At 47.2% G+C, this 10,018-nt stretch overlaps 1 protein-coding gene across 1 annotated transcript; it reads right to left on the reverse strand.

The window, feature by feature from the left end:
- Positions 1–1,123: 1,123 nt before the first annotated feature.
- Positions 1,124–4,732, reverse strand: EV420DRAFT_1486991 (uncharacterized protein; the record flags this gene model as incomplete). Its single annotated transcript, XM_060470467.1, has 9 exons — positions 1,124–1,868; positions 1,944–2,437; positions 2,495–2,581; positions 2,640–2,765; positions 2,843–2,885; positions 2,946–3,191; positions 3,345–3,402; positions 3,459–3,586; positions 3,642–4,732. The coding sequence occupies 9 exons, from the start codon at positions 4,730–4,732 to the stop codon at positions 1,124–1,126; spliced, it is 3,018 nt and encodes a 1,005-aa protein (XP_060322660.1).
- Positions 4,733–10,018: the final 5,286 nt, after the last annotated feature.

Here is a 10,018-nt window from a genome sequence, read left to right on the forward strand (position 1 = left end):
CTGAGAACTAGCACAAGTACTATCTGATGAGTCTGACGAGCTTCTAAGAGATGCTACTGACAGGAGAACGAATGTTTATAAACCACTCTGCCAGCCACTTATTAAATACAAGGTAAGCGAGCACATCTCTAAATACATAGAGCAGGAAATGACTACTCTACCAGACACTTATTGACGCTTATCAAATAAGAAGGGACTAACACGTATTCAAACATCTCTGATTAACTTACATGCCATGTATCACCTCCAACATAGAAAGCCAAATACATCCAGTTACATACCCTTGTGGTTCACAGATGTAAGTGTTTTATGGTTCATCAGGATTCGGTGCTATTGATACAATCCAGCCGCTCTTCAGCCACGCCTAATCGAGTGCACCCCCACCTGTGAAGGGGGCCACACGGTGTCTAAGAGAGGGCGAATAGCGTAAACGGATAGTAGGAGCATTCTGTAATGGTTGTCTCATAAATGTAATGACTGTATATTCTACTACACAAATCACTAATGAATAACTAAAGAATGTACGCTAAAAACATAGAAATATCAATTCCAATAGTATAAGATACTTATGGCACAAACATTCAGCAAGTGTGAGGAGAAGGGTAAAGTAATCTGACGAACACACCAGATAGACAAGAAATGAGAAATAACACAAGAAATGAACCAAAACAACACAAGAAATGGCCAAAACGACTGACGCAAATGCAGAAACAAGATCAGCAACAACTGATAGCAAGAAAGGTGCGGAAACAAGCTGTCCACACAAGAAAAACGGAAATAACAAGAAAGAAATATGGCGCGCTTCATGAATAGTACTGCTGAAACACCAAAATAACACCAAAAAACATAAGGATATCGTACTTCAGTGAGAGAGACGAGATATTCACCAGTCCAAGATGGGCCCACATCTCGTTGCACACTACTCTCCATCATTATGACATAGTTCTATGCCACTATCTCGAAGGTGATATTCCATGTTGTTGAGCTTCACAACCTGAAGGAGGGAGCAAGCAGAGGTCAATTTATCCAGTAGTACCGTCTCCTTCCCAGCCCATCCCATATCAGCCAGATAAGATGGATCTTGGATCACTAATGTGCGCAAGGATGGAAAATAACCAGTGGCTCAGGCTATATCGAATGAACAGTCTCTCCTCAGAGGATGTCCCTCCACTGAGAACAAAGTGACTGTATCGATGCGAGTCAAAAGTGACTCGGGACATTGGCCTGGAGTTGTTGGGTGGCTATTCGTCGGGAGGGGAACTACCGCATCTGGGTCAGCATCATCTTTGCCGAAGATGCACATGTTCCAAGCATTCCCTTCAAAGTTTGAAAGGAAGGGAAGTCTCAGGGACATTATGCTCCTGATAGTTGATATGAGGGCAAGGACTGCTGCTAGGCATGTGAATGTGTCTCGAACATAGTTGTGCTGCACTGCAGTGTGCGCTATATAGAACCAGCCTGACATCCCTGTCAGTGGACCCTCTATTCCAATGTCTTCCAGCGCTGGAAAACAACCCCAGCACCCAAAGAAAGCGCCCAGAACATTTAAGTTCGCCGAAAGGCTTGTGAGATGAGGCATGGGCTGGAGGATACTTTGCAAGAGCCTATGATCATCCACATACAAGGAATGCCCTAGAATGCTGAGCGTCTCCAGCACTGGATGACGATTCAAAAAAAACCCTAGCAGTGCCAAAGAGATGTCATGATCTATGCGATCAATGCATGTCATGTTCCGTAAATGAGGTAGGCGCAGCCGCTCCAGCACCTGCTCGGTCAGCCACTCAAGGACTATGGTGTGCAGAGGTGATGCATTCATGGACCTGATGAGCCAGTCCAGTAACTTTGCCGAATGACTGGGCAACCGAATACTATGCAATGTCGTTATAGCAGGAGGAGAGAAAGTCGTGGGAAGGGGGATTAACTGGTCAAACCACTGTGCATACCTCGAGCAAGTGAGCGAACGGCAGTCCTGGCTAGGTAGAAGATGGCAAAACTCCTCTAGCTCTGTTGCTTTCCGGTAGATATCGAACTGAGGTCCTCCCGCCACATTCAAGCAGATTTTGCTGATGTCGACGTACAGAGGCACAGGACCTACAAGCTCGACATAATGTCGGACCTCTTCCATCTCGGCATGAAAGTTTCCAGAGAAATGTAGCGACATTGATGTGATTTGGGGCCGATTGAAGAAACACAATCGGAGCACGCATAGGAAAGAGAAAGCCCTGCCTGGTCCTCCAAAAGACCCGATCGAGTCCGATACCTTCTGGCAGCGTTCCAGGTACATGTTCAGTGCCAGAAGGTTCAGACGTTGACTAAGCCATGCCAATGACACCAAATCATTCAGGTCGACGTCATGCAAAATTGCGAGGATGATTTCATTGGGCAGATCTAACAAACCCACCGCATCATCGAGAGTGAGGTGGGGCACCATGGATGCCTATTTGAACCTCAGTGTTTATTATCCAGGAGCCATACGAGCAGAAGGACGACATACCAATTCTATGACTTGCAAGTTCATGTCCGTTTTTTGGTCAACTTGTAATTCCAGTGTGTTATCTTCCATGCCCAATATACTCCATGCCTAGATGATCGAGGTGAGGTTAGGCTGGACCAGCAAAAGAGAGGTCAAAATAACATACCTGAGCCATCGTGCTCATCAGAAACCACAAATGCTGACAACTCTGATCTGCACCGCTGTATGCCATGTTAGCCATTGTGTATGTTAGGAAAGGAACAGTCCTACTGCAGACATCCGGTAATGGGAACTAGAAGAAGACGCAACTGAATGGATGTAAAAGCAGAAGCTGAAGCTGATAGGTATACTTGCTTTCCGATTCAATACCAGGATGGGTTGGGTCAACTGGGGTGAACAAGAACCAGGCGCTCTAAGGACCCAAATGAATTATTATTATTATCATCAGATAAATCAGGTACCTCGTGCTCACTCTGCAGGCCACTGCCGTCGATTGGCTTTGCCATGATAGACCCCGCTGGTTTCCCGAGGAAGCCACCTCACTGACACAGGAAGTGATAAAACGGAACCCCATGCAAAGAATGCTTGCTCCAGGCAGGCTTGCAAAGGTAAAAGCTGATATTCGCCAAGAGATGCATTTATCAAGGCTTCCGTACTGCCTGTTATTTCCTTGCGCGGATGACAACCAATTAACTTTTGGAATAAACATTTAGCTGACCTTCAGATCACTTTAAGTTAGTGACGCGGCATCGATGGTGACTACCAGACCCTTGATGAAGTGGTGGACTTCATGTCAACAAACTCATGCCCGTGACATCGCCAAAATCAAAGTCAGCGGATAACCTTGAGCGGCGGTTGTAACAGCAGATACCTGTTGTACTGAGTTGAGCATGGTGGGTGCGGAATGAATGTGCTAGACAAATCACCATCTACGCCGTGAGCAAAAATCAGATAGCAAAGACATATTCATGTATGTCAAACACACGCAAGGACCAGGCCTGGCTCTCGAATTGCTCTTGACAGTGAGACTGAGACAGACATTGGAGTATACGTGTGATATGCAACCAGTCATCACGTGATATGGGTTGGTTATACGAAAATGAAAATTCAGTTCTGCATAAAATAACAGTATGCTGAGCTACGACCTTGTTACATATGTGGTACCTACACAAAATTATGCTCATCTGAGTTGATCACCAGATGAGACACCATGGGGCATGCACTACACAAGTCTTTCAGCCACTCGTCCTCAGTAGAAAAGCTCTCGTCCTCCACAACCACCTCCTCGACCGAATGAAAATATGATGTCATGCAAATTAGGTTGAGGGGCTCCTCAAGGCCTGGCCTGATCTGCCGAAGTGACATCCCATAAAACACCAATTTCGTTATCTTGGTAAGGAAAGCCTCCGGACGCCATCCCACAGGCATGAATGAATTCCAGGCCAAGTGATCAAAGCCATTCAAGAAGGGGACCTTTAAAGTAGACACCACAGGTGTTTGTGATATCAGGATGAGGAGAGCGGAGAGCATGAGAAAACATTCCTCCCGAGTTCCCTGAAGAGGGTCTAACACAGGGCCTTGGATACATATCTCATGCATAGCCGGGAACAGCGAGGGTATGCCCAGGATGACATTTAACACATCCAGGGAGGCCGTAATGCTCTCAAGCATGGGAAAAGGGCGTAGAGCCGGCCTAACCAGTTCTACATCTTGGCGCCTGAATGACCGAGCACCCAGGATGATGGTAGTCAGAGACGGGTGACATCCCAGAAATTCCACCATACCAACTGTCGTTTCCATGCCATCTGGGGCATAAAGACAGGTAAAGGCAGTTAACTGTGGCAAGGTTGCGTCTGCAAGGATGGCTTCGAGTGCCCCATCTATCACAATGACGTGAACAGGAGAATTGTTGAGGGAATGAAGGAGCCAGTCGAGCATTTTCTGCGGCTGACGTGGAATGGTGACAGCATATAGGGATGTGAGATGTGCTGGTGCAAAGGACGTTGTCGATGATGAGAAGACTTGCTCAAACGCCTCAATGTCATAGCCTAGGGTCAAGCCCACACAGTCCAATGTGGCAAGGTTCCTGCAGAACTCCGCAAAGGCATCATACAACTGTGACATGGACTCACCCTCCTGCAATGCGAAGGTGAGACTGGTGAAGTCGACTTGAACCATCGGGATATAATTGATCAACTGCACGAAATGAGCTACTCTGGCCAGTTCAGAGCGGAAATCCGAGGAGAATGTGAGCGTCATGTAGGGAATGACGGGTTTGTGAAAAAGAGAAAGATGGAACAATCGCAAAGATGAGAAGGGATGGCAGTCAGCTGCCAGCCCTAGATGCGAAAATCATGCAAAGGTGGAGTTGATATAGCTCCACAGTGATAGATGGTTCAAACGTCGACAAATGCAACCCAAGGCAGCAGCGTCGTCCAGGTCCAGGTGACCGACAATCATGAACACAAGCTCGTTGGGAAGATCCAGCAGGCTCGCTTTTGGGACAAGCATCTGGTCGACTATGCTGGTTGGAGTGTCCTGTGAATAGTGTGTCAACTGTGGAGACAAGTTTATGCATTACTGGTCACCTACCGACATCCTACTGCTAAGAAATAGCCTGAAGCGTCGAAAATGATCAGGGTAGAAGGAGACGACTGGAACAGAAGAAGATGACGACCATCCCAGGATTGCATATGGTATATGCTGATGTATGCCAAGATAACACAGTAGACCTCTGAACTGGATGAAATCGAAGGGGCAAAAGAGAATCTCCACGGAAAGTTGGAAGGACGGGAGTAGGGAGTTAGTATGTTGGCCGATAGTCTATTAGAACACTGTCGTCTAGTAGTCTAATAGTTTATTGAACTGACGGCGTACAGGCTTGCTCCTCAGATGCAGAACGTCCACTGAAATGTTTCGATGGCAATGTCAAGCGTGAATTGCAGGCAAACAAGAGTAATAATCAGCATAGAGTATATTGCCTATGGACTCAAACATGGCTGAACCGAAATCATAAAGCAAGTGGCTCTCTTCTCGGCCTTGCACCAATAATGTGCTGCTGTTGTGAGCTCCTCAGATGCCCACAAGGTGTCGAGGGCTATTGATGATATGTTGGTCTCAATATTATCTGAACCATGCAAGTAAGCACCAAAAGATGAGCATCTCATATAAACAAATGCACCATCATCATATAGTTGCTGCATAGCTATGCATCAGGCATTTGGTATGAGAGTTTGTGGCCCAAATTGAACGTCTAAGGATCCTGGTCATGTATGGATGTTATACGCAGTTATAAAGTGCTCCTAAGTAAAATTTAAGTGAATCTGCTTAGAATCAAATGAAGATCGTACAACGACCATGATCCGGGCGGTGAGATAATATCACCTTCATGCTACGAAGGAAATGGCACACTCTTGAAATTTGACTTTCCTCTAAATTTTCCAATTGACAGGCATCGCGCAAACTAAGAAATTCAGCTGATAGGTCTTCCAAATGATGTTCAAGAACACTTGGGTATTCTTGTTAAAGATAAATCTTCTGATGAAAGACTATTGACTTACACAGTGGCAATGGTGACATCGACGTTAAGCACGATGTGGTCTTTCACCAGTCTGACACTCCTACATGATCATTGGCTGATGAACACTAGAGGTGAGGTCTGCATTGTCGATTTTCTTGATTCCTCTCGCCGGTGCCCCTCTGACATGGTATTTGGTTTCCGCTAGGATGAGGTCTTGGAGATGGGGTAACGGCGGGTGTTGGTGGCGCAGTGGCTGGGGGACCGGATGGGAGGCCACATGCATGTCCCTGAGATGGTCTGTGTTTCTTTGATGGAGGGGAACGTTTGCGCAAGAAGGTGCGGAGGAACCTATAGATGCTGGGGAAGGCTCCGGCTAATCCACCGCCCTCTCCTTCGCTGAATTCCCCGTCCCTGTCCCGCCATCGCTGGATGCACCCCTGACACAGGCCCGTTTGTTGATATGTTCCATCACTCCGACAGCGACGACTATGACAGTGAGTCCCCCCTTCTTTCCCTCGACGATTTCAATGATCTAACATAACATTGCGAAGGTGGCCGACAATTCAAAGCTTGAGCTGGGAGCAATGATATGCACCGTTAACGATCCTGTGTGTACGTGACGGCACTAGTTGACTTCATTCTGTGCTAACCTACGTTTTCTCCAGCCCACCTACAGCATCAACCCTACGCTATGTACACATTCACAGTGGCGGTATTCATCAGCTAACACATTGTTTTTTGCTTGGTAGAATGTACCGACAGCAATGACGACAGAAGTAATGACATTGTGTAGTGACAGCATTCCATACAGATGCATCGCAGAGTGCAGATGTGTGCAGGGTGCATGCTCATGCAGGAGGGTCGGCACAGGTCTGTGGGCAGAGAGGAGGAGGATGGATACGAGCACGGAGGAGGGAGTGATAGACTCTCAAGATCTCAAGCCCAGTCAAAAGTCTGTGGGTCTGAGTCGATGGCAGTGTATATCAGTTGATAAATCGATAGAAACCCATAGCTAGCTAAGAATGGGGCATCCCATGATTTTGCGATCGCTACCTATGGATATCCTTCGATGCCCATAGATTATTGTCAGTGTGCATCATTGTACATCGATAGGAATCAATAGAACATGTATTCATTTGCTTGCTACCTATATACATTAGCTATAGCAGCTAGCTACAGGTCCAGGCGTCCGCCACCTATCGAACTCTTGTTCTGCCAGATACCCATCCCTTGCCTCCCACCTCACCAACCGGCCACATGATGCATAGAGGGGTCTTACAAGCCAACCTGAATGACTGTAAGCAGATACCCATAATATAGAGCTTTAACATACCACATCCAAGGAGGGAAAGGGCATGGCCAACGAAAGTGCGTCATGTGTAGTAACCTGGAGTTGATGAGCACCAAAGTTCACGCCTGTAAGTCAATCAATGCTAGGCAAAAAGGTGATAACTTCACACCTAGAAAAAGCGAAATGGAAGAGATGACATGAATATATAGCATCGTCATGAAGTCAACCTAATGCAGCGTAACAGAGAATAAGACAACGAAATGGTGAGGGATATTAGCAGACTCACCTTCTCCCACAACTAAATCACGTCCAATCTCCTCACCACCGTCAACTACGAACGAAGATGCTGATTATATGCGATTGCCTTGGTGCCTTTCCAGATCTACAGCACCGTTTCAATGAGCTGGACACCATTTGCAGCATCTAGGCCATGTAATCACTGTAAATGAACTAGGAGGCGACGGTATTCAGCGGGAATGGTAGCGCAGCAGGGAACAGCAATATGCCGGGCGATGGTTGTGATGGTAAAAGGGAGAGTGTGTTCGGACTTTGCCGGGAGCGTCAGCCCCACATTATCGCACACACAAAAAATGGTTGGCAAGTTCACCAGCACTTGTCGACTTGTTGTCCAAAGTTCTCAAAGGTCATAAATCTATGGCGGTTTGAGAGTATGCTCATCCAAGTGCATCCATGAAAACCTCTGCATGTCTGCAGGCATCGATGGATCGACCAGCACCCGTGGATATCGACCCAGGCCTCCAGACTTTTGACTGGGTCTCAAGGACGGAGGGATCGTCTGCATGGAGAACGTGTAGCAGGGAGGAAGTCGTCCTGTGGCTGTGAAGGTACAGCATGCCTGGAGGGAATGGAGGTCGATGAGAGAGAAAACGTTGAGTTTATAGAGGGGCATGTTTGTGGAAGGTGCACCGGGGAGTCAGAAAGAGGATGAACGAGAACGTGAAGTACCTCGATTTCAGTTTCTAATAGCCATGACCAGATGTACTAATAACCGGGACCAGTCGTTCTAATAGCTGGGACCAGATGTAGAGCACCGGCACACCCCACGTATGCCCATCGTCATTGCTACATGTCGGGAAGACTTCAAGGAAAAGACCTGTAGTTCCTTCCAGGGGGCTACACATGCAAGGGCTGGTTTTCTCACCAACATGACAGTTCCCAAGTACTAAGGACGGACTGCTAACTTGGTATATCAGAGTTATATACTGACAGGATAGGGACATGACTTTTATTTGCCTCTTGAACAGTCCTCAGATGTACCCAGGTCCTGGCGGCTTCGAACCGCTTCCACGATGTCAGCTTGCCAGGTTGCCGGGGCACAATATGAGTACAGCCAAGTCCAGGTGACTGTCATCTGACAACAACCCAGAATGACCATTTGATACAATACTCTCATCGGACATCTACATCTTACAGTTTTGACCACTATGACTAAACCTAACACTTTATATCATGCTACGATGATAAGTTCCACCATTGGATGATAAGTTTCACTGTTGCGCAACAATATTCAAAGCATTCATATGACATTGGTAACATTGATAAGTATTTGCCCTACTGATGAACTATTTTAAATGGCAAGACGACAAACGCAGCTCAGCCTCAGTCACCAGTTCCGGCCAATCCTGTTAACTATTATCCTAGTCCAAGTCTTCACCATTGGGCTGGTTGACCTGCACAAGACAGATGTGAGTAATGCGCACAAAGAATAACAGAATACAAATGTAACCAACCATGATTCCCCAGGCATCAGTCTTCTTGATGAATGAAAGCATGTAGGCATCAGCCTCACCCAACGTGGAAAATCCTGCCTGCTGGTGGAAGCCGGAAACCCCAGTGCACTGCACAAGAGCGTCGGCCCTGCCCAAAACAGCGCATCAGTAAACAGTCGGCTATATTGACTTTGAAACAATTCACGCATTATCGTAAATTCCCAGAACTTTGCCGTGAACGACCACCCAAAAGGTCGTAGCTGATGGATTGGAGCAGCGAAAGTACACATCAGCCTCTCGCAAGTGCACGACTGCATAAGAGACCGAGGTGGTGACGGTAGTGAAACCGGTCGGCATGGTGGCAGACTCAATATGCATTGGAATGTGAGGAGCAGGCTCCGGATCTGCAGTCGGCCCATCAATGAGCGACCAAATGAAAGCCTTGTCGTCAGCGGTGAGCGGATGGGCCTCGACGGTGAGTCCTAAGTGATAGCCTCAGGAAACCATCATGCATAGAAATAAAGGGCAGACTCACTCATCAAGTCACAGAAATGGCTCGTGGTGGCTGCATCTTGTGGCATGGCAAAGGCAAAGGCTGGATTGGTTTCAAGCTGTTTGAATGGGGTTCAGGTTGCAGAGATGGAGATGAGGTTGGACTCCAGTGCCTCCCCTTTTTAAAGGTATTTGGCTCCTGAGGTGATAGGCTGATTGGCCAAGGGGAATACTACGATGCGTTACTCGCAAGCATAAGGGCAAAGGAGGATGTTCGAACTTTGCAATGGCAGAACCAAGGCAGAACACGAGCTAACACGTGCTCATGTTAGCATCATGGTTATGACCGGCACCACTGTAATGACACAAGGTTTAATGCTCGCCATCTGTTTCTGCTCTCAAGCTTTGGCTATGACTTCTTGCTAAAGTCCCGCCCCTCCGTCTGTCTCTTCCGCACTCTTCCTCAAGTGGCGCTGTTACTAAAGGGGGCGGACTTCCCAAATTGGACTTTG

This window comes from Desarmillaria tabescens (genome assembly GCF_030435595.1).
Source record: "Desarmillaria tabescens strain CCBAS 213 chromosome Unknown EV420scaffold_106, whole genome shotgun sequence".
Classification (NCBI taxonomy): domain Eukaryota; kingdom Fungi; phylum Basidiomycota; class Agaricomycetes; order Agaricales; family Physalacriaceae; genus Desarmillaria; species Desarmillaria tabescens.